Here is a 24173-nt window from a genome sequence, read left to right as displayed (position 1 = left end):
TTGTGAAGTGCCATATCCTTAATTAAAGTCTTGGAAATTTTACTCCATCTTGAAACTGCTTTCTTCATTTTTTTCAGCCTCAGGTTAATGACATTTTAGGATTGGTATTCCCTGGATGATTGCAACATAGCAATCATGCGTCCACTTTTCTTTAACTGCAAAATACTGGATAGATTATTATAATGCATTTTATTCAGTTCTAAAACGGAGAGGTGTGAATAAGAAGAGTGGAAAGAAAACGTGTAGTCAGAATGACACAGTAAATCTATGGAAATGACTACGAGGAGATGAATTCAACAGAAGGACTTGAAAGATGGAGACAGTAGAAGAGCCTGAACAATGGGAAGTACAGGATTTTGTGGAGGAAAGGAAAAATAAACACAAAACAACTAGAGATGTGGGAAAATGTAGCAAACATTTCCTCACCAAATTAAAGGATGACAAAGCCATGGATAAAAAAGAAAATTGGCAATGTGAGGGAATTGTTTTGGATATAAAGGAGAAAGGTTAAGATGGTGGATGAAGATGCAAGGAGGAGAGCTGTTCTGCTTGTATTATTGTGGCACATATATATCCTTAGCATAGACCCCATTCTCATTATACTGAGATGGAGTACAGCATGAGACAGGTAACGTTCGGCCCCCAGAGGTAAAAAAGCCAGGTACAAAACTGAAGACGACAAATGAAGGCAAATACAAAATTCAGGGAAATGTGAAACAATAGTAGACAGCATGAAGAGTTGTGTGACCTACACAGCAACGGACTTAAGTCTTCCAAGGTGTTTTCCTTGTTTCTTTGTCGATAAACATCATAGCAAAGGGGAGAGTTTGAGCGGGGATTGTTTTGTGGACACTTATGGAGACCTGGAGCCATAAGAAGGCACATGGAAAAAAGTACAAAAGTGCCTTTCCAAAAACGTCAAGGTGAGCGAGAGTGACTGTCTGTGTTAACTGACTGGGGGCAAGAGTAGTTTCGATAAAATTGATCAAATGGGTATGGACTAAAAAGTTAAAATAAGTAGCCTGCATTTGTGCTAGAGAGTAGCAGACCGATGGCGGTACCTGAAGAGAGTGCCCCCTTGAACCACTCTGTTCAGAAAGTGGGCTCTGCAACGCTCCAAGTAGATATAAGGAGGAATAAAAGCTCATTTGTTGAGGCCAGAGAAAAGGATATGGCAGTAACGGAGATGTGAAGCAAAAGCCTAGATGATTTGTTCATGTAGATGGCTAGAAAAAGTTTTAGCTTAGATTATGCAAAAAGAATCTGCAAGATGTGGATATATTCTGCCGTAGGAATCTAAACAGAGCTTGAGTTAGAAAGTGATACAATCAACAGTGATGGAGAGCTCTTAGGTGAAGACATGAGATGATGTTTTTCAGACAGATTAAGCATAAGTAGGTGATCTGACAGCCAGGATTTCAGTACTTGTTCCCAAGTGCAAATCAACAGGTCTAAAAAAATTGCATGTTTACAGTAATAATGGAAAGTACAGTATTTTCAGTGTTAATAGAAATAATTGCAGATTTAGAGAATAAGTAAAATGGATTGTAATGCAAATGAAATTTTAGCTGGAGTGACTACAACCTGAGTGATAAAGGTATGATTCCTGATTTTTTCTTGTACTGATTGTATTTTTCAGAACAATATGTTCTGAAAAAGTATAATGAAGTCATTAGATTTTTGGTTATGCTTTTTGCAGATTCTATAGCTGCAAGTTTTTAGCGGACAGATCTGCGTGAGTTCCTTAATGTATCTCTTGCCTTTTTATCCATTCTTTTGTTCCAGTTAGCACCTCCTTCAGAAGCAGAAAGCTCAGGACACTGTTGTTTAAGTGTTTAGTCACTCTGTGTGCCAGAGTCTTTCTCCATTGGTTTGTCCGTGCATCCTTCCCATTCCATCTTAATTGCTGATGCCAGTGGCAACATCCGCTGGCAGTAAGAATACAGCTTGCATTGCCTATTACTACTAGCCATTGAGTTTGTATGTGCCACTCAATTTGTAGGTGCTAATAACTCTTCCCTAGAGAGCAGCATTTTAAAGAAATAAATGTCTAACCTATTAGAAGTAATGTAGAAATTAACTACCATGGGTTTATGGTCACTTTTGCAGATAGTTTCATTCAAATACAGTGTAGAAGTAAGATTATCTCAGCCACAACGGCATACAAATTTGGAGTTTTAAAATACTACAATGTTCTCAAAGTATAAGTGAATAGAAGATAAAAGTATCCAGATCCCAGCTACTCAGTTTCTAATACAGAAAAGGAATTCTTCTGAGGAGGGCATGCCATTTGTTAGTGCAGAATACTGCGAGCTTTGGACTTGGCGTTCACATCAGATTTTTGTTTTGTTTTTAAGTGGGGTTCTGTTTTTAACAAGCTGCAGATGGTTTTGTGGATTGTTAGGATGAGTGGCAACCTGGCTAGCTGAATTAGTTTTCTCTGGGTGTACTAAGTGTGCATTTAAATTAGACTTCTAGAACTGATATAAGCATGTCCTCTCCACTGTGTAATGAATACACCATTATCCTCCCCAGTCAGCATCTGTGTTGAGGCTTCTTTATTTGGTTAGGAGATAGGTACCTCGATTGGAGAATGGGCATGTCCTTGTCGTGTTCAAAACGGTAACTTTCCTTCATTTTTGCCTTATTTGTGTATAAGCTTCGGATATAATAGGATAAACTAAAAGGTTTCCTTTAGGGACCTCTGAAAGTAGAGCATTTTAAAAGCAGGTAGGTGTCTCCACCCTACTTTTTCATGAAACATTTTACCCATTCAAGCAGACTTTTAAAAACAGCTTGTTTTGATAGCAGCCTGTTCTCCTGTGGGCCTTCAGCCTTTGCTTCCTGGCAGCACCTTTGGTGCGAAAAGAGAGTGATCAATTGGGAGACTATCAGTGCCAGCATGCATAGAGTGATAAGTTAACACACCACTGGGAATTTCTAGGGCCCACCAAGATACTTCACTTCTAATGTGCTAACAAGCTCATTTTTCTACCTCTTGCCTCTTCAGTTATTTTTTTTTTCTCAGGAGAGCTTAGAAGTTGAGTGCATCAGACATAATGAAAAGCTCTGTAGGAGGGAGAAGCAATAACCCCATTTTTCCCTTTTCAGCCAAATAGAAAATTAGTTTCTGGTAATACACAAAGGCCAGTATTTTTTGTGCAAGGGGCACTGCTGTGAATCAAAGGACTCTATTAACTGCAGAAAATTCAGCAGCTGTGAATCTCCCCCAATGAAAAAAGTGCTTTTCAACAAGTTGTGAGATACGTAGTATTATTTAGACTTCAACCATCAGTTTCATCCTCTACCACTTATACATAGCCTCTTAAAAACTGTGCTATATTACTCTCCTCTCTTAAGGCTCAATACTGTGTTTATCCCCCAACCTAAGAACCGTTACAATGGGAGATTTTTATATTTTCTCTTGTCCCAGTGCTTCTATTATAGCTTCTCCAGCCTGTGACTTCTGCTGAGGTTCAGCTGTCTCGGGATCCAGAAGGAATTTGGAACACGGATTTTGGAGGGAAAATTGTTTCCCAGTTTCACTATTGTAACCAAGTTGTGGTCTAAGGAAATACAATGAAGACTGATATATTCAGTGGAAGTTCTTTTCAGATAATATGTTCTCTATATATTTTTTCATCTTCAGATGTACTGCAAAATCTACTGTAAATATTGTACAGAAAACAACTGCAAAAAGGTTTCATAGGAAAAGTTCCATAATTGTTGAAGTACAGTTTTAAAAGCTAAGATGAAGGGCATTGTTTCCAGCTGTAATTTGGGGCTGACAATTTTATTGCTTATCACAAATGAAACTAGTATAGTTATTTATTTTAAATGTTAGCACTTCTTATTATAAATGCTTATCACTTGTAAAGCAGTTTTTATGTTTGGATTGCTAAAAAATATGTGCAAGATTAATATTATCCCCATTTCACAGATGGTGAAATTGAGTCCGAAAGGTAGTTTCCTCGCTGTCCCTGTTCCCCCCAAAAAGAGCAGCAAACCTGAAATCAGAACCCAGAACCTTCCAGATACTGATTCTGAGTACATTCCTCCACAGCGTGCTGATGTGTTTGGGTTGGGTTTGGGGTTTTTTTTAGGAAAAGAGAACTATGTAAGGAGAAAATGATCTCACTGTCTACAACTAAAATATGAAAAAAAAGTGTGCGCAGGTGTAAGTGCCAGGGAAATCTTCTGATTGTTTTCCGGTTCTATAAGATAACTGGAGAAGGTCTCCCTCGTTCAATGTATTGAGTCCAGCTGGAGGACTTTGAAAGTTGTGAGAGAAAAGGTTAACCGATTTCTCAGTTCAGGAACTATACGACATGAAGTCAGCATGGTAGTTTTTCTTGATAATTGTATGTTGCTGCCTGCTGCTCTACATTTTGACAGCCATTTCCATAGTTGCTTTCATGAACAGCAGAAATATTCTCTCTTTTTCTCGCTCTCTCTGTGCTAACAGCACAATCAGGCCTGCTGGAACAAGAAGCCTGGAGAGGGTTCTTCAAAAGCAACAACACTTCAAGATACCGGTCTCTTGTCAATAATAGCAGAGAGGGAGAACACAGGGAGAAGGAAGAAGTACAGTATTTTGCTGTCAGTGCCCTGCCGACACCCTGTTAGCCAGTATTTAAGGGTCCTGCGGATTCTTTACAAATATTCTTGCTTGTTTTAATGGCATAATTGATGAGGTGTTTTTCCCAATACTCAAATTTAGGTATGTGTTTATCTTAACTGCGTGTGTGTGTGTTTAGGGATTATGGAGGCAGTTTGTTACGGAAAAGTGCAAAAACATTGGTTAATGCTAATGTTATTTTTCATGCTATACCTCTTAAAAATTGTGACGTTTTTATATTTAATTCAGACCAGAGTACAGCCAAATCAGTTACTTAAAAGAGAGTATTTAAGTTGCTGTTGTTTGAACAAATTTTCAGAAAGTTTTGCATCACACGTGAAAAAAAGATAATTGAACCATAAGGTTTACATTAATCATGTTTATCTTACAGTTAATATTACTTCAGTGCATCAGATAATATTGTAGTTATGTAAAGAATTAAAAATAATTGTGTACAGTCACTGAAATACATTATATGTATTTAACAAAACCAAGAATTCTGAATTACTAGGCACTGATATTTAGCCATTACAGTACATGATATAAGTTGCTCCTTAATTCTTGGCTAAACCAGTTATGAGGAGAGAGCACGATACCTGCAAACAATTGTTCAACATCATCTAGAGCCTACAACTTTTGAGGATTTTGCTGCTCAGGTTTTCTGTCCAGCACCTTACCACCATTTGCCCTCAGAGACAGGTAAGAAGTACAGTAAAGAACTGTTTTTGTACAATCTTACTTGAAATGCAGTATCCTTACTTATAAAGACTAAAAATTCAGACCTTGGCACATCATTAAGAGTTACCATTAATCGAAAAGACTATATGTACATATTTGAGGACCTGGGCAAAGTTGCTTTTAAATCTTTATTCTGTTGCCTGGCGTCATGAGCCAATGCCTGGCATTAAGATTTGGCAAGCTGCTTTAATATAGCAACCAGACCCTGTGTTTTTACAGTGAATTTTATGACGTTGCCCTGTATAAAGCCTCCGTGGAAGTGTTGGTACTCGTTCACCCAGGCTAATTCAGGTAGACATATTCTTTAATCTAAGTACACCTTCCTCATAAGAAAGTCTTATGGCTCACTACTTTTTTAGAATACAAAGTTTTAAATTGGAAATCTGAGAGCCTTGCAATCATCAATTTTGTTTCCAGGTTATTATCTACAAAGTTTTTTTTAAGGTCATTTTTGCCTTCAAGTAAAATACCTGTTTTATAAGAGGATACTGCATTTTCAGTTACTAATGAGAAAATCAGTAAAAGAAAATGAGTAACTCAAGGCCTTCCTGTTCTGAAATTTCTTGAACTCCTTATGATTATTTCATTATTTTATTTCCCCTCTTTTTAGATCATTAAATATCAGTTCTGTTTATCTGAAGGTAAGACAAAGTGTCCAAAAAATCCCTTTGTTCCTCTTACTTTTACTAGAGCACTAAGCTTGTAACCAAATTGTATGCGAACTTTCCCTGTTGCCCTTGTTCACACTAAAAAGAATTTCACACTGATTGAGAAATGACCACTACATCTTCTTAAAAGTTTTAGTCTTTTACTAACCTCAGGTCTGCATGAAGCACTAACACTGGTTCTGGGATTAAGGTAACTAATGATAGAGACAGTTGTTGAATGAGTAACACTTTATTGTGTTGACCTTTGTTTCTCAGCATGAACAAGTAGTACTGGATGGCAGTGGTGTGTTTTGTACCCTGTGCTGTCTTTCATTGATGTTGTAAGACATTCTGCAGTGATAACATAGGAGAGAAGGAGAAGAAGAATGTGTAACACTTGAAATTCCTTGTTCAGAAACATTTATTTAATAACAAATAAATCAAAATGCTTTTGCAGAAAAGCTGTAAATCTAAATGAATTAAATTTTCTGAGAATAAATTAATTTGGCAAGTTGTTATCTCAAAATTGGTTTCTCAATTACAAAAATATGCAGAAATAAATTCTAAAATTATAGAGGAGTTGTGATAGGACTACAGAAAGAATGACTGAGAGATGTTAAAACGTTGAGAGTCCTTTGCTTGCAAGTATAAACCATAAGTAGAAATGAGATGCAGTTTCAAAGTATTATGAGTGGTATAGTTATGCTAGTGCAAATAGTCAAGACCGAAGGGAAACAAAATTAAAAGTAAGTCATTTAAAACTAATTAAATCAGTATAAAAAATAGTAACAAATTTAATGTATGAAAACATTTGAATAGGAAAAATCTGTAACTAGAAACATTAAAAACAATAACCAGAGATACCAGTCATTGCCACATTTCCTACCTAATGCACTCAGTAAGTATTCAACACCAGACGCTTTTGTATGGCTAGTATATATTCTATATTCTAGTGCACTTGTATCAGTTCTGCCGATTCACTTTCAGAAATCTCATTCCAGGCTAAATCGTTCTGCCCTCTTCCTCAAGTTCGTTCTTTCGGGGTGAAGCAAAGCTGCTTTTCTGTACTAGTTTGGTGCAGTGGAGAACACTGCTCTACAGTGGTAGTTCCTGTATTCCTTTAAGAATTGTCCTAGTCATACTTTGTATTCTCTAACATGATCTGGAAAAAGATTATGATTTTTGGAAACTTGATTTTAGACTTAACCTTTCTGTCGAATGTAATAATTTTCTGCAGGAATCTCATTAATAGGAGCTTGTGATGTATTTCACATCTGCGTGTATGCGCATGTGTGTTTACGTACCACGAAACATGGTGTCCTGTCCCGAGGGCCACGTTCTTCTGGACCTTGCGCTGTGCAGTGGAACTAACCAACGCATCCGTGTCAGGAGCAGCCAGGAGCTTCCTGGGACGGGCACGCAGCACAGCGTGACCCGGCATCAGAGTCAAAGAACCTGTCCCCAGGCCTGCCTGGCTGTGAGCTTTCATTCCAGCACAGGGACGCTGGGGATGCTCTGGCAGTCCTGCTTGCAGCCCGAGGGCTGACCCCTGTTCAGTCCGGGGCTGATGGGGCTCTGATACTCAGCTCCAGGACAGAGTGCCTGAAACAGCACCACACCATCTGCCTCCAAGCTGGCTCTGGAGGCACAAATTCTAAACCCTGAGGCAGGTATAAATTGACGCTTTAGTCATCTGCCAGAAAGGTTACCTCAGGGCTTGGGGTTAGCCTGGAAACACTGGTTTCCAGTTCTAGTGAAGGCAGACCTGTGAGCGAGGTAGCTACAGATGACCCAGAACTCTGACGGACCGTGATCCCAAGAAAGAGCCCACCAGATGTGCTATTAAAAAAATAGATACCCCGAAGTTTCCAGGGCCCTTACAACAGACAGATTTCTTGAAAGATACCTGAAGAGCTTTGAATTGTGCCAGGATTGCACATAGGATTGGTACTGGAGTCCTGCCTGGCAATCCACATGCATTCATCACCCCCAAGATGACTCCGACAAAACCTTGCAGGCCCCCTGCCAGAGGTTTCCATGTCATCTGGCAGTTTCTGACCAGCTTCTAAAAATACATGACAATTATTTTTTTTAAAACTAAAAATATTTCATTTATGTCTGTTTTTTTAAATGAAAAATAACTGACCAGAAGAGACTAGAAAAGATTTCCACATTTCAGATACTATAGACTTGATTCTTTAATTGGATAGTGATCTCCAAGATCACAATTGCTGAATATGTTTAATATTTATAAAATATTCTATACAATTTCTTCTTCTAAGGAAGATATATAGAAACTGTGAAGCTGCTACAGCCCATCGCCAGGTGTTGTAATTTTTTTGTTGTTGTCCTGATCCCGTTGGCTGGTTTCAGCATGCCGTTTTTTTCATTTGAGCTATGGTAATCAGAGCAAATAGAGAACATGCCATTCTGTAACAAACTCTGTTTCCTCAGATTGACATATTTTATCAAAGGCTCAGCTCTCAGCAAAAGCCGTTTCCTTCCTTAGAGTGGTTGCTCTTCAATACAATGCGATTGTGGCTGCTGCTGTTTTATCTAGATACTTAGTTTGCCCTGTCAAAATATCTGACAAATCCACCTTCCCATGTTTAGGAACCTGACTAGTGTAGTGGATGTGTACATTTTAAAAAATTGGGTTTTACCTGCACTTAATCACAGAATATAATTCCGTTGCCTCTGTATTTTTTACTTTGTGCTGACTCTGTTAAATAGAGTAACTGCAAATACTCTGTTAAATAGAGTAACTCCTGCTATACAGCTATTGAGTAAGCCAGATGTCTGTGACACCAGAATAGGTAGAGGGAACTGTCAATGGTAAGCTCAATGATATTGAAGGGCTTATTGACCCCATGATGCTAAGATTCTCAGCTTTAAAATGTACTGATGCCTTGGGTTTGGTTTTTCTCTATCTTCTTTTTTTCCCTCTCTTCATACTAAAAAAAGTACCTCAGCACAGTAAACCTTATATACCTTAGTCATAATATTTTCCTTGTGATAAAAGCATCAGTGATTGATCCCAGCAATCACTCCTATATTTTCAAGCCTGTGTTCAGAACAATCCTGCTGCCCCACTCCCAAAGTAAGCCTGGCAGGCAGGGAGGTGGGGGAATGTAGAGGTAGCAATACTTCAGCCTTGCACAAGGGAAACTTGAATTCAACAGCCTGCATCTTAATGTCTTCTGCTGCTTGTTCGCTGGGTAACTTTGAACAGAGAATCTTTTTGGTCCTGTATCACCCCTTCACAGATGAGAATGATGGTGCTTTTCTCACTGTAGAAGGGTCTAAGCAACACTTGTTGATGGTGGTGGTTGAAGTTTGTGATTGGAAGTGAAGTTGAAATACAGAAATGAGGGCTGTATGTCTGGCACGGCTGGGAAGAGTTTCTCATTATCCATTCTCCAGTCCGAACTTAGGAAAATTTTTGTTTTCATTCCAAATCAGAGCAAACCCACAAAACTTACTGCATTTCTGCAGTATTATCTGCCTTTCTGGACTATTATCCTTAAGTCAACCACTTGGGTGATAGTAAGCTGGGGATCCTCAGCACTTCGAGGCAGTAAATTCAGTGTGGACTGCTAGAGACCCAAACAGATCAACTTTCTACATTTAATGAAATGGGTCCACTGAAAAAAAAAGAGTATGATTGCCCAGTTAAAAAGCATCCCATGCATATGCACAAGGGGACAAAATTAAATTTTAATCCTGACATTTCCTAGTTTTTTGAATGTCTGACTATGAATTTATTGTCTTGTGACAACATTTTCCTTGTGTAATTTCTTCCATTTTTGTTTTGTTTAAGGCGTAGGGCAAAAGATAAATTCTGTAATACTGATTAACAGCCGCGTGATTCATAAGCAAAACTGTAGCCTCTAGATCCACCACCACCACCTGCAGACTGAGATAGGGCAATAATTGGTAGTAATGGTAAGCTGTCCTACCTCTGCCTGAATCTCCACTAGTGGAAAGATCGGGAATTTTGCCAGTGGGTTTCACAGATACTAGTTGACAGAGAGGAATGGGTTTACCCAATAGGCATGTTTCCAGCCAGGTTCTGAAGAGCATTCTTCATTGGACATCGGCTCCGCCACTCTTTTGCTGTAAACTTCATCTTTTTTACTGTCTTCTTTCTCATGTCTGGCTCTTAGTTCTTCCCCTCCTACCCAGTTCCAGTCTCCCGGGTCTTTAGGCCACTCACCATCTCTTCCTCACCTTCTCATCTTGCTTTGCAGCTGCTTTTGCAGTCTCTCTCTGCATCTGCTTCTCGCTTCCTTTCCTCATTTCCCAAAATTAGTGAGAGACTCTATTGACTTACTCTAGCAAGGCTCTGCTGAGCATGATGGACAACTTGGCCGGATTTGGACTAGAATTTGTAAGAGCAGCAAAGGGCACAAGCCTGGAGGTCAGGTATGGGGGGGCTGAAGTATCTTAAAAGGCCATCAAAATTTACCAACATGCACAAATTAATTTTCCTCTGCGGTCATTCTCAGAAATGGCACTCAGGAAAACATCGATCCAGACAACAAGGTGTGATAAAGCTAGATGTACTGAGAGTAGTCTTACCATGCAGTACCCTGTCTTAACATCAGCACCCTTGTCAGGCTTCTGCTTGGTGCATTCTTCACCTCTTTGAAAGTCAGAACTGAGGAGTGAGAGGAGTCGTGCTAACGCGTGTGTTACGATACCTCCAGATTCCTCCACCTCACCTTGCTTCTAACCCAGTCTGTGTGTAGTTAGGATTCAATTTTACATTTAAATAGTTAATTTCTGAGTCAAATAACCAACATACTATTATTGTGGGTTATTGATCCTAAAATTATCAAATGGAGTGTGAAAATGTCGCATTTCAACTTTGTTGATCCACCTCCTTGTTCAGAAGCCATTGAAACGGCTTTACATTATGACTGCAAAATATCATAGCTAATCAGACTATGATATTTGTCACTTGTCAAGCCTAAGAGATGAAAAATATGGATCACTTCCTGATGTTTTTCAACCTCTTAAAAATCCTAACACCTCTACTTTGATTATTTTATAGAACTTCCTGGTTGTAGGTCAATTGTCAATAAAGCCACCTTATTTAACCCTACTTTTATATTTTGGATAACTAAATATTTCATTGAATAGAGAGATAAAGATAATAACATTTTACACTGAAGATTTTAAAACTCTGAAGGGGAAACAAAGCCTGCAAAACTTCTATATACCACATTTAATATCCCCATGTGTGTATGTGCGTATGTATGTATATATAGGTGTATATGCTTATCTAAAATCCAAAGAAATTGAGTTATTAATCAGTCTGTTGATTGCTGTCAGACTTTAAATATATTTTAAGTGCCATTATTCTTCACTCTTCCGGTGTGATATGTTCAGATGTGAAAATCACTTTACATGACTTCTGTTCTTCAATAGCTCTAAGTCAGTTTCTTAAAAAAATGGGATTGCATGTGAGTCTGTGCTTCTGTCTGCAGGAATTAGAAACAAAATTTTAAGATACGACCGGAATAATACCTTAATTGAAATAACGGGGGATTTTAAGATTTCCTTTATCCAAGCCGTGATAAAATTTCACAGTAGGGTTTGACCCTTTGACGCAGACTAACTAGCTTAAATACTCTGTTTTTTCTTCTTTACATGATTTCAGGAGTCTCATGTTGAGACTGGCTGTAATTTTAGCATACTTAATACTGTGAAACAGCTGGGGAGCAGAAGCCATATATCGAGTTGCCATTTGTTTTTCCTTCTCGATTGTGTGTATGTGTGTGAGTATTTAACTGTTTTCACAGACTTTATGCAAGCATTTCAGACAATGTTTAGGATGTATCTCAGTTGCTATGAATAAGGTTGCTGGATCTGGATAATGTTATAGAATTCTTTTCTTTCTCTCTCTCTTCCTTTTTTTCTTGTAATGCTTAGTTGGTAAGTATAACGCCGGATTTCAGAGCTGTTGCTTCATTGCACATAACTAACTCATCACTCTCTTTAACCTGTAGCATGAGCAGCAATTGCATAATGAAATTCGAAATTCCGTTTTCTGTGCTCATCTGTTAATACCCTTCAATCTCTGCGGTTCGTGTCTCATGTCTCACACCTGTTATCTTTTATCTTTTCTCCTCCCCCTTCCTCACTTCTTTCCACTCCTCCTTCCTCATCACTTCTTCATTCTCAACAAAGAAAGAAATGCTGTGATATTTCTTCTCCTTCCAAAACCTCCACTAGAAAGCATTGGCCACATCAAGGTAAAGGGCAAAGGCTTGAAACGGAAGGTCTTTCACGCTAGCTGTGAATGGTATGCTGTGCAAAACAACAACGGTTATTTTCTATTCTCTAACTTCCACCATTTGAAATGCTTTAATTCCTTGTAAAATTAGAACAAGATAGAATTTCAGAAAATGAGAGTGCATGTTTCCCTGCTTGCCTTTTTCTATAAGGCACAGTGAGTCAGGCATTATCATGCTTTTCCAGATTGTTTGGCAATGAAGTACCTAGCTCATGAACAGAATTACTGTCACCAGCTAGGGCACAAATAACAGCCCTTTCTCCTCCCTGACACTTCGATGGGTGGTGGCAGTTTGAAAAAGATGGAAAGTACCGTGCCGTCGCGCTGGAGCAGGCAGGGGATGGACCAGGCGAGGAGGACGGCCAGGTTGCTAAATCACTGAGGTTTATGACAATACGTTTTAAATGTACTCTTAGACTTCTTACCTGGTGACCTGTGATTTTATTTGAGAGCAGTCTTTCAAAATAAATCATGACCAGTTTTGAATGGTTTTTGCACCCCTTATGTATAAAATGTATACTGAGGGAGAGAGATCTTCAGTTCTGATTATTGCATTATTATTTTAAAGACTTGCCAGTAATAGCACGATGTGGAAGAAATAGCAAGTGATATTCTGGCTTACTGAAGTCAGCAGGGGTTTCCCCATTGACTTCTGGAGGACTAAGCTTCTCTCTGTAATTTAAACGGGTCAGAAGTGATCAGTGGCGACTGAGGTAATTGAGCTCAGTCAGGCTGTCAGTCTCTGTAAATGGCTAATTAAACTGCAGTTTAGTTCTGCGGATGTGAGTTCATAGTGTTAATTTTCTGTACACGGAAAGGAGAACGTAATTTTGATTTCATGTCTTCTCCTTTTCCTTTTGTATCTCTGTGGAAGAAGATTTTGAGACAGGCTGTTTGTAAGGGAAGAGCCTTGTCCTCTTGCAGCGAGGACTTGGGGCGCACCAGAGCATAGCTCTGGGCGGTGGGCTAATGTACTACATACCCTTATCTCAAATTCATCTTGTTCCTTTTACAAAGAAATGTTAACGTATAGTGCATCCAGTTGGTATGATCTGTTCAAGCTTCTGCCTTGTGGGCCCTGTAGGAATTTGCCTTTTGAATCACTGACTAAAGTTGGGGTGGGAGAAGATGTTCTGCTCTCCCAGTTGGCCCCCGATTCACTCCACCTCTTCAGCTGCATTCCTAGAGCTCCCTTCATGCGCAACAAGCTGTTAGCAACCTTCATGTTCTCGTTAAAGACTGGATCCTTCTGGGTTGTGGTTTGAATAAGGACTCCCCATCCCTGCGAGAGAGCTGCAGGTGCTTGTTCTGCCTGCTAGCAGGAGAACGTTGTTGCCCACCTCAGTGCTGCCTCCATTGCCGAGAGCGAGGGGGTTCTGGAGTCCCGTAGCTCAGTGGTTTCTGGCATCCTCTTTTCTCTAGAGGTGAATTTGTGGCAGTTGCTAGCTCCACGTGCAGTACCATCACCCGCAGCTGGTAAAGGGCTAGGAGATGCTGCGGGAGTGACAGCAGCACTGAAATTCCTCTCCACCCCTTGTGAATAGATTCCCGCGCTGCGAGTGCAGAAGGCGGCACTGACCCGTCTGGTTCTTGCTGTCCTCTGCAGGCTTCTGCCCAGAGACTCAGCCGGGAGAAACTCCAGCAGCAGCAACAGCCCAGGTGGATGGAACAGACTTAGCCTCTCCAATGTCTCCTCGGACTAGCAAGAGCCGCATGTCCATGAAACTGCGCCGCTCCTCTGGCTCAGCCAATAAGTCCTAAGTGGCGAGATGCCTGCAGCTTCCTAGTGAACAGCGACCGGCCACCCTTCCCGCAGCGACTCACCGCTCTCCGTTAAAGCATAATGTCTCTAATGTGTGTGTGCCCCTGCCCTGCATACCCCTGTTCTGTATGTTTATTTTAAACAGTGACACTGGAATTTTACTTTAATATTTTAGCTTTTGTTTTTTTATCAAACTCCAGGCTGCCCTTTTTCTTTTTCTTTTTTTCCCTTTTTTTCTTTTTGGGGTTGGTTTTTTTTTTGGTTTTTTTGCAGTGCAGTTTGTCCTCTGCACCTTTTACCTTCCTGGATGATTACGATATCTTAACGGTAGTCATTTTTAACTCTGGTTGATCTTGAGTCATACATGGAATTGGAGACTGCAGTTCGATTACACTATATTTATTGTGCCCCACTGCAATTTTCTCTGTAACAAAGAAAGAAATATGTACAACTTGAAAATGAATGTACAATTTTAAACTGAAGTTGCATTTGTAAAGTCTTTGTCAGATGTCACAATGTTAATGCACAGGATGTGTACAGATTATTTATGTCAAGAATAAAATAGTTCAACGGCCTTTCAAGCATTACAGAGTCCCAACGAAATAACTTGCTCGTAGCACCAACTCTTTCTTCACAAAGCAACTTATCATTTCATAACTGTGCAGCTGATGCCATAATCTATGCCAGAAAAACAGAAAAAAGATCACTGTGCTGAAATTCTACTTATGCTTGGCTTCCAAATATTTTTATAATGTTTGCTTTTCCAAGTGGTATCAATAGTAAATGCCATCGAGTTTCATGGTTTTTAGCCTTTACCACCAGGCTGCTGGGTCTAGGTGTATATTCTTCTTTCTTACATTAAAAAAAAAAAAAAGGCACTTTCCTGATAGAAATTCATTGCTCTGATGATGTGTACTAGGGAAGAAAAGGGAACATGCTCCAGGAGCCTGGCCTGAAATGCTGACGATTCCGACCCTGTGAGTGCAGATTAGTACACGCGTTCCACCCACCCAGAGATATTTTCCTACAGAAGATGAAATGCTCACATTTTGAGTCTGGCAAACAACAAAATGCTGTTAACAAAATGTAGCATGACATCGGTACTAACTGCATGTGTAAATATATCATATGGGCAACAATAAAAAGATAAATTACATATTGTCATTCATGTAGTATCTACAAATTTGTAATGGTTGAAGAGACGACATGCTATTTAATAATACAATAAAATTATTCTTACCACCTTTCGTATATTAGTCATTCACCTCAGTGATTAGATTCTTACTCCAGTTTAGAGAGTAGCATATTAGGCATGGAGCAGTTCAGTGCAATACGCAGCTTAGTTTTCATTTGTATCAAAAAGTACACACGAGTTCGTAGGAGCTCTTTCCCAACCCATCGCAAGAACGCCGTACTGAAAACTTTTCCCCAGCTCTAGTAAATACAACGCAGGTGGCTCCGCAGGTAGGAAGAAGCGCAGGACCTTCCCCCCTGCAGGCTGGTGGTTCAACTGCTAATTGTAGGAGCAGTTAAAAATCATCAGGTTTCTGTGGTCCGGAGCCCTTCCTCTTTGACTGTGCAAGCAGAGAAAGGAGAGCGGTGATTTAAAAAAACATAGTGATCTTCTCCAGGGGAGAACTCATTTAATTGCATGAACGGGCATTTTTACCTAAGTCTCCGTTACCAACAAATGATGGAAAAATGCACAACTTAACTTAAAAAAACATGCTTTATTTCTGGCATATGAGAAGAACGAGCTGCGAGTTTAGCCTCCTTCGTCAGACAGCAAATCGTAGCTGCTTCAGGTTATATTGTGTTAATTGATTGCTCCAGGTCCTGGAACTAAACCGAGAAAGTCCGTGAAGCACATTTAAAATAAAGCACTTCTCGCTCGCTTTCAGCCCTTGGGCACGATACACGTGAATCTTCTGTTGTGTGCAACAAACCAGAAAAGTACAGCAACAATCGCTTTAGAGGATGCTAATCAAAAGACTGAAATATTCTGCGTGCTCATTTCAAAGAGAGTGTTAGAACAAAGACTACGGCTGGGATCGCTTCGGTTCTTCAGAAATCACCAGCTGACCCGCTTTGCTCTGCTGAATTCAAGAAAGGCATGAGCTTTGTTTTAAATCCTTTATTGAATTTGCTTGCCCTTATTTTTGGCCTCATCTGCTGTCACATTTAGAAACAAGCAGTCGTGCGTGGAAAATATAAATAAATAAATAGATAAATACCGGCTGGAATGTCAGCAGCTGGTAAATTCGACAGTATTTCAAAGCATTTGGCCAGACCACCGATAAAGCCAGGGAATACACACCGTGGGTTGCTTTGCTAAAGGTAGGTCTCGTTAGGCAGCAGGAAGGCAGCCCGTCACCTGCGCTTCAGCAACAGATCGAAAGACTGCTTCATGCCCTAATTTCAGCTGTTCACAAGACTCGGAGGAGCTCACACCGACAGGGCAGCTCACGGGGGAGCGGGGTCGGAGGCCACCTGAAAAGGCCGGGTGCGGACGGGGACCCTCCGCCTGCCCGCCGCGCAGGGGCTGGCAGGGCCGCACGCTGCCCGGCCTGCCGACACCGAACTGCGCTTCTTGCCGTGGTTCGTGCCGCGCTAACAAGCCACTAAGGGAGCGGGTTTTGAAACGGGCAGCTGCCGGAGGCCCGCGTTTTGCCTACCGCACGGTCGCTCAAGTACAGAAACACAGAGTAAGCGGGAGATGCGTACTTAGCCACAGAAGATCAACACCTCGTATTTTAATTAAGCGGACAGCACGATTCATCTTCCATACGTTTTGCTAGCTATTATATGACTTGACTTAATATGAACATTTACCTTCTCGACTACCTTAGTACAGTGTACAGCAAACAAAACACCTCACAATAACTTCAATGTTGACGCTCGGGGGCTAATGCTATTAAAACAAGGTCACTAGATCAGGCTCCTTTTCTCACGAAAAATAATTCCTCTCTTTAAATATCGTATATACAGCTGCGCTTCTATCCTGGGACCGCGAGTAGCTGCGGAAGATGTACTTGCGGTGGGCCGACAGCCGCCCCCCCGACACCGCCCGCGTCCCGGCGGAGGCTGCCCGGGCCCGGCTCCCTGCCTGCCGCCCGCCCGGGGCCGTGCCCACGCCCGCCGGCCCCGCTCCGGCCGCCCCGGCAGCCGACGGGCGGCGCCGCGCCGCCCTCCCGTGCGGGGCTCGGCCCGCGGAGGCGGCGGCTGAAGCTCGGGCCGCGCTGCTGCGGGGCGAGGTTCGCCGCCCGCCGGCCGGGGAGGCTGGGGGGGGGGGCGGGAGGCCGCGGGCGGCTCCTCCGCCCCCGTAGCCGTGAGTACCGCGACTTTCCATAGGAATTACAGCGTGGACAGGACGCGCTCGGCTCGCCCGGGCTCCCGGAGCGGTCCCATTGGGGGGGCGGCCGCCGGCCTAGCAGCCCGGCCGGACGGGCACCTGGAGCAGCAGGACCTGCCTGCTCTCCGGCGGGTGGCACTTGCTGGCGTGCCGCGCCAGCCCGGGCGCGCTGAAGAAGGTGGCGGGGCAGTGCTTGCAGGGGAAGCCCTGCCGCTCGCCGCCCGCCGCGCCGCCCTCGGGGGGCCCGGCCGGCGGCGGCAGCAGCAGCTCCTCCCGCACGGCGTGCCACAGCCGGTGCTTGTCCCTGATGTCCGCCGAGGGGAAGCGGGCGCCGCAGAGGTGGCAGGCGAAGGCGAGCTGCCCGCGCTCGGGCGGGCCGTAGGCGGCGGGCCGCGCCGCCCCGTGGGTGCCCAGGTGCTTGCGGAGGTAGGCCTGCCGCCGGAACCGCTTCTGGCAGCAGGGGCAGGCGAACGCCTCCCCGCCGGCGCCGCCGCCGGGGCCGGGGCCGGGAGCGGGTCCGGGCGGGGCCGTGGCGCCGCCGGCGCTGTCCGCGCCGCCGCGGTGCTGACGCGGCGGCGGCGGCGGCTGGGGCGCGGGCGCGGCGGGGCCGCGGGGCCGCCGCTCGGGGCTGTTCTCCTTGCCCGGCGGGGCGGCGGAGCCGTCGGCGGCGGGGCCGGGCCGCGGCTTGTGCCAGCGGCGGTGCGAGGCCAGGTTGGCGGGGCAGCTGAAGATCTTGTGGCACTCGGGGCAGCGGTACTCGACGCGCACGATGCGGGAGCAGCGGTGCTGGGCCAGCGCCAGCGGGTCCGCGTACTGCTCCTTGCACAGCTGGCAGATGAACTCGCCCAGCGGCGTGCGCCCCGCCGGCGGCCCCGGCCCCGGCCGGCCCTCGGGCCCCTCCTCCTTGATGCGCAGCCCCAGCACGGGCGAGGTGGTCACCTCGTCGGCGAAGCTCAGCTTCCGCGTGGCCTTGGCCTTCTTGGCCGGCGCCTTGGCCCGCGGCGGCCGCTTCAGCGCGGGCACCGGCGGCGGCGGCGGGGCGGGCAGCGGCGTGCGGGGCTGCAGCAGCAGCTTCTCGGCGGGCGGGAAGGAGGCGGCCAGGGGGAAGGACTCGGCGGAGGCGGGGGAGCTCAGGCACCGCTCGAAGAGAGCCGCCCGCGGCCCCGCAGCGCTGCAGGGTCCCGCCACCCCCCAGGCGGCCGGCCCCTCCGGCGGGGCGAGCCCGGGGCCCCCGCAGCCGCCGCCGGGGGGCCACGTCGCGGGGCAGGCGGCGGCGCTGCCCTCCTCCTCCTCGCCCTCCTCCTCCTCCTCCGCCGCCCCCTGCCTGGCGGCGGGGCTGCCCCCGGCGGCGGGCGGCGGGGGCGGCGGCGGGGCGGGCGGCGGGTCCCGCTCCGGGTCCCGCTCCCGCGGGCGCGCCCGGTAGGAGCCGCCGGGGCGCCGGCTGCGCTTGACGAGGAAGCCGCGCGGCATGGCGGGGCGGGGCGGCGGGAGCGCGGCGGCACCAGCCCGCCCGGCCTTTATACCCCCGGCGCCCGCCGCCGCCCGGGCGTCATCCTCCCTCCGGCGGCGGCGGCCAATGAGGAGTTGGGGCCGGCGCTGGCGGCGGGGGGGGCGGCGGCCGGGCCGGGCCGGGCCGGGGCCGCCCGCGGCGGGGCCGCGCCGGGCTCTGGCGGGAGCGGCTGGAGGTGCTGCTGGGGGCAGCCTCCATCGCTGCTGGGGCCGGGCCGGGCGCCCTGCGCGTCCTGCCTCTGACGGGGGCGAGGGCTGGGAGCCTGCTGCGTCCGTCAGCGCCGCCACGTCCCGACTTTCCTCATAAGTAGCCAGAAAGGCCGTGCGCCGAGGGGCGGCCGCCGGCACGGGCAGAACTGCCGCCGCCGCTCGGAACGCCAACTCGCTGCTCCGTGGGGGGCGGCGGTGCCCTGGCAGCTGCACCCCGGGCAGCCTCCGGGCCCGGGGAGGCAAGGCTGAGCTGTGGTGCAACGCGCTGCAGAAGGGCCGAAACCTGCCCCCTCCGTCCTCCCCAGCTGCAGCTCCTGGCCCGCTACGGCTGCCCCGAGCCCCGCGGCCGCTCCTGCACCCCCGCAGCAAGGCGGCGGCGGTGGTTGCTCAGCCGCCGCTGGCTTCTGCAGAAACGCGGTTGTGTCAGTGGGGAACGAAGCGGGCCTGCAGCAGCCCCTCCGAGCCCGCCGCGCCTTGCCAGCAGCTCCCGTTTGGTCGCCCCTTTATCCGAGCCCGGGTTTGAAGGCAGGACGGTGCGGTCCCGCCCGGAGACCTGCTGTTCGCAGTATACACAAGATGGCGTGCCATTGGAAATGAACAGGCTAAAAGCCTTGCTCCATCCCTTGCCCAGGGACAGGCATCGCTCGCCACGGCAGTACGGGCGGACTCCCCGTCTCGGGAGCATCCCCTAGCAGGACAAATTAGAGAGCACCCGGAGAAAGGGAGAGCCAGCACCTCTAGGTCGAGGGGCTTTCCAGAAGTGGCGAGAGATTTGAAGCCTTCATGCAAGAACAGAACTTGCCCCACCTGCTCAAAACGCTCAACCACTTGTCTGTGTAAGTGCTCTGATTATATTTGCTTAGCAAAGTTGTAATCATGTTTTATAGTACGCTCCTCTCCCATTTTCCTCCATTTTCATGGTTGCACTGAATTTTAGATTAGATTATAGACTCTGCGGGCTAGAGATCACCCTTGGTTAGAACAAGCCGCTGTAATTGGGACCGATGAGCCACGCTGCAGTGCAATTAGGTCACTCCACTGACTGGCTGCGTGATTTTTGCCTAATATTTGGGCTGACCTTTGTAACTGGGACTTCCCAGCTACATTTCTCACTGAATAACTGGATCTGTGGTTACAGAGCCACTGTTTTGTACTGTTCCTCCAAGCGATACGTAAATAGCTCTTTCAGTTTCCCCTTGTAAGCAATGTTCCCACTAATGTTTCATTTGCTTTTGTCACATTGCAAAAGCAGTCAGCGGTAGGAATGTCCAGCACAGCTTCTGTCCTAAGGGGCGAGGAACCCAACGATGCCTTTTCCTATGTAGGGGTAGCGGGAGGCGAAGTGTCCGCTGGAAAGCAGGTGCACTGGGTGCATTTACTGGGGCTCCAAACATTTTGCTGTAGGCTGGAGTTGCGTCAGGGAGTTTCCTCAGGCCCTCAGTGTCCTGGGTCTGAGACGGCCCAGCGGGCACGGGAAGACCAGGGGGAGGTAGCGGAGAGTCTCCCCTCCCGAAGTGACGGAGGTGGAATCACTGTTCCACCTCCCCACCCGCTGCTCCTTCTGCTGCGCTTCCCAGCTCCTCCCCATGATTTGGTGCGGGTTTGTCAGCCCCATGCTCCACAGTACGCTCGCGGCGCAGCCTTCTTATAGCCTTCTCCGTCTGCCTCCAGTTTATTATCAGTTTCTCATCTGGGACCCAAAACTGCAGACCCCATCATCCCATCATTGGTCTTGCTGCAGCATGTGCCAGTGCCCACGGATCTTTAACAAAAACACTGGCAAAATTATCTTGGGACTGAAATTGTTGCAGCCGCCTTGTGACCCATGTGTCTCAATAACCATACTGTTTTCTCTAGGCTGGCCCTGCCCCAGGGCTGGCTCCCAGTGCCCTGGCTCCCACTTGCAGGGTCAGTGTAGGTTATTTCCCCTCCCTCCCCACGTTCACAAGTGAGTTTAACCCTGGTGACGGGCATTCCACCTGGCTCTCACAGCTTCTGAGCTTTCTGAACGGTTACATGGGTTTGTCGGCTTGCTTTCAGCTTTTACTCCTTCCCAAAATTTTATAATTAGAAAATTCAGATAATTTATAAGGATATTTAACAATTATGTGCACACACCCCCCCAAATCCTGTAGAAATTTGCTGGATTTTTTTCCACTGACTTATCAGGTTCTATTAGTCCCATCACGTAGCTGAGAGTGCAGCACTTAACCCATCTGCACATCATACAACAGGGGAACTTTCTTTAAGGTTGAGGCTTTCCTAAGTAAAAAAACTGAACGTTGTCATTGCTCCTGACCATACGCTGCGTTCCCTACAGTCTGATAAAATCAGGTTAGACTTGGTCAAACATATTGGCCACATACGTATGAGAGTCATCCTTAGATGACCTTAGATTAACTAAAGGGTTAATCCCACGGCAAATAGGAAATCAAACTTCTAGTGGAAAAACGCGGTAGCTGGTGAGCAGAAAGGACACGGGCACTCCTGGGGAACTGGTAGGGGTGAGAACAAGAGGACACAGTTCCTCCTCTCACGTCCTCAGACTATTCCCTCCTTTCTGGTTGGAGCTGAATGCTGGTGGGTGTAGGGAATGGAAACGAGAGGGGTCTGGTGCTGCTCAGCCTCCCTTTTGGCAGAAGCTTCCTGTTTCGTTTGAAGGGACTTCTGCCCTTGTCCATAACTCTGCTGCTAAAATAAGCCTGGGAGACCCGTTCAAGCCTTATCAAGATTCAGAGATCAGACCCAATGATGGCTGGATCAACCTCTTGAAGACCTCCCAAAGCGAGGACAGGCTTCAGATTCCTGTCCTTCCCCTGTTGGAGCCAAGAGCTCCTGGTGCCTTCTGGAGGATGCTCCATCTGGTTGCCCGGGGAGCACGGCACCGGCAGGTCCCAACCAAGGTCCTCCTCCATCCCAGCACCCATGCGCTGCCTGGGGACCGTGATCTCCGGCTGTGAGGTAGGAATCCCATTGCTCCCAGGCCCAGCTGTCTCCCCAGCAGAGCCTGGAGGCCAGCACTGGCTCCTTGCCTGACACCTGGGAGCCTGCGCGGCTGCTGGAGAGGAGGTGTAACGCGGTCCCCAAATAAAGTGCCGTTAAGCAAACGGGCAGCTGCATTTGATGTTTCTGAACAGTCTTGGGGCATAAACAGCAAGAGGAATGTATGAGAGCAATCCCGGCTGGGAGGGAGAAGGTCTCGGGTGAGGTCTGGTTCTCAGAGAAAAGCCTAAAAACTCTTCTGGGGGCTGAGAGGGCAGAAAGAAAAAGAGAAATGCCTTTGGCCGCTTAATAAAAGAAAAAATAACCACAACTTTAAAAAATAAGAGTTAAAAATAAAATAGAAAAGAACTATAAGCAAAGGATTAAAGAACATTTCTCTCCTTCATGTTTTCCCTCCCCACCACAAAAAAAATTGTTGTGGTCGAGTTTTTTTATTTCAGAATTTCAAATAAAGTTGACTTTTAAATCTTCCCCGACATCTGGTTTGTAATTAAAGGAGCAGTAAATAGGAGGGAGACAGAAGCTGCCTCAGAAGCCCGTCCTTGATACATGACTCTCCAGCAATATAGCTAGATGAGCGATACCACCCCCAGGCTCCGGCACTCACACAAACAAAATCCAGGCTGGTTTTGGTGGCAGCACAAACCATTTCGTCTTCCCCCTAGAAGGAGGCTGCCAATTATCTTGCTGCGCTTGGGGATTTGATCCTGGTGACAGACATTGAAGGAAGTATCTGCATTATGAGGATATGGATTGTCTAATATAACTGACCTTGCTAGTACCTTAATTGTGTTTTGTTTTACCTGAGGACAATCTGCCTCAAGAGGAAAATGGTGCTAACAGCTGCTGCATTTTCTTCATTGCTCAAATATTAACAAAAAGCTTTCCATAAGAGAAGGTAGGAAACACTGTTCTGTGAAGGTACTTGGGCTAGAGGGATTTTAAGACACTACAAAAACATTCAGCCTTCCTCTTTTTTGGAAATGAAGTGATGCCATTAGTGTTGCCATGCTGCCATCCCTAAGCTGATACCGGGAGGACAGTGACGCTGCAGCTCCTGTCCCTGCTCCATAAGTGAGCAGCAGCGTGAGGGCCGAACAAGCGCTCCCGTGTTTTGGCCCTTCCCCACCTCTGTCTGCATTCGCCCATCGCAGGGACACCAGGTCCTCTCCAGGGAGCAGCCCCACATTCCCAAACTCGTACAAGTCATCCGAGAGTCTCGATGGGACCATTATGACTTTTGTTATTTCATTACGGATTTCAGCTGGATTTCAGCTCGTACCCCACAGGCTGAAGCCATTTGCCATGACGAATTTGCCTGTAATGGAGTTATTTATTGATCTCACCATGTCATAAATAGAAAGCTTTGGCTTCCTTTGGCATGAGATACCCAGCAGTCTGTTTCCTACAAACATCATTATATTTGTAATTCACTGAAAAAGATAGTCCTTGTACAGAAGGGTCATGGTTATTAATTATATGAATAGCAATAGTGGCTTTCAGCGAGGCCGAGTCCCAGCTGCACTTGTACAGATGTGCATAAAGGTAGGTGGACAGTTCTGCACGCGAAGAGAGCAACAACCGAAGAGACAAGAAGACGAGAAGCAGAAGGATGGGAGAAATGAAGCTCCTGAGTGGTGCCTGTGCCGCATGCTGGGCTGGGAAGCTCCGTGCCTGCCTCCAGTGGAGTTCAGGCAGGACAGAGAAACCTGCGGTTTGCTTCATTTCCCAAAAGGGCTCAATCCAGGAGGCTTTTGGAGAGCCGAGAGCAAGACCAGGTGGATCACAGCCACAAATACTTTTTTATGGCGACGCTTCGTCCTGCTCTTGTGCTGGCGCTGGAGCACATCCAGTCCTGCAGGGACACAGTGCAGGGAGCTGAGCCCTCAGGAAAATATTTATCTTTTTCTTCTTTTTCTCCTCCAAGAATTTTTTCATGCCCCTATGCCAAAGCCGGCTTCCTCCATAAAATTCCTCTGTCTCGGAGGGGCAACAGGCAATTCCCCAGGGCTGCTGCCCAAGACCTTTCTCAC

At 46.2% G+C, this 24173-nt stretch overlaps 2 protein-coding genes across 9 annotated transcripts in view; one reads left to right on the top strand and one right to left on the bottom strand.

The window, feature by feature from the left end:
• The window catches only part of RALGAPA1 (Ral GTPase activating protein catalytic subunit alpha 1), a 138694-nt gene extending 123384 nt beyond the window's left edge, over positions 1–15310 (top strand). For 3 of the 8 annotated variants that reach the window (XM_087747205.1, XM_087747212.1, XM_087747210.1), the window contains 3 exons: positions 5193–5317; positions 12199–12313; positions 13911–15310. In XM_087747205.1, the coding sequence (XP_087603331.1) occupies positions 5193–5317; positions 12199–12313; positions 13911–14007 (337 nt within the window). In that variant the 3' untranslated portion in view covers positions 14008–15310. Of the gene's footprint in view, positions 1–5192; positions 5318–5966; positions 5998–12198; positions 12314–13910 lie in introns of those variants that run through there. The other 5 variants (XM_087747206.1, XM_087747213.1, XM_087747211.1 and 2 more) reach the window with 3 other exon arrangements.
• Positions 15311–17493: 2183 nt separating this feature from the next.
• Positions 17494–18888, bottom strand: INSM2 (INSM transcriptional repressor 2). The gene has a single exon (XM_087747098.1). It carries the CDS (start codon positions 18886–18888, stop codon positions 17494–17496), a length of 1395 nt encoding a protein of 464 aa, XP_087603224.1.
• Positions 18889–24173: the final 5285 nt, after the last annotated feature.

This window comes from Nipponia nippon, unplaced genomic scaffold, assembly GCF_047370975.1.
Source record: "Nipponia nippon isolate SJK-2023a ecotype South Korea unplaced genomic scaffold, ASM4737097v1 scaffold_11, whole genome shotgun sequence".
NCBI lineage: Eukaryota > Metazoa > Chordata > Aves > Pelecaniformes > Threskiornithidae > Nipponia > Nipponia nippon.
Note: the sequence above shows the minus strand (reverse complement) of the source record. Positions and strands in the feature narration are given on the sequence as shown.

Coding starts and splice junctions, on each gene's coding strand:
- INSM2 (XM_087747098.1), bottom strand. CDS start 18,888: ATGCCGCGCGGCTTCCTCGTCAAGCGCAGCCGGCGCCCCGGCGGCTCC.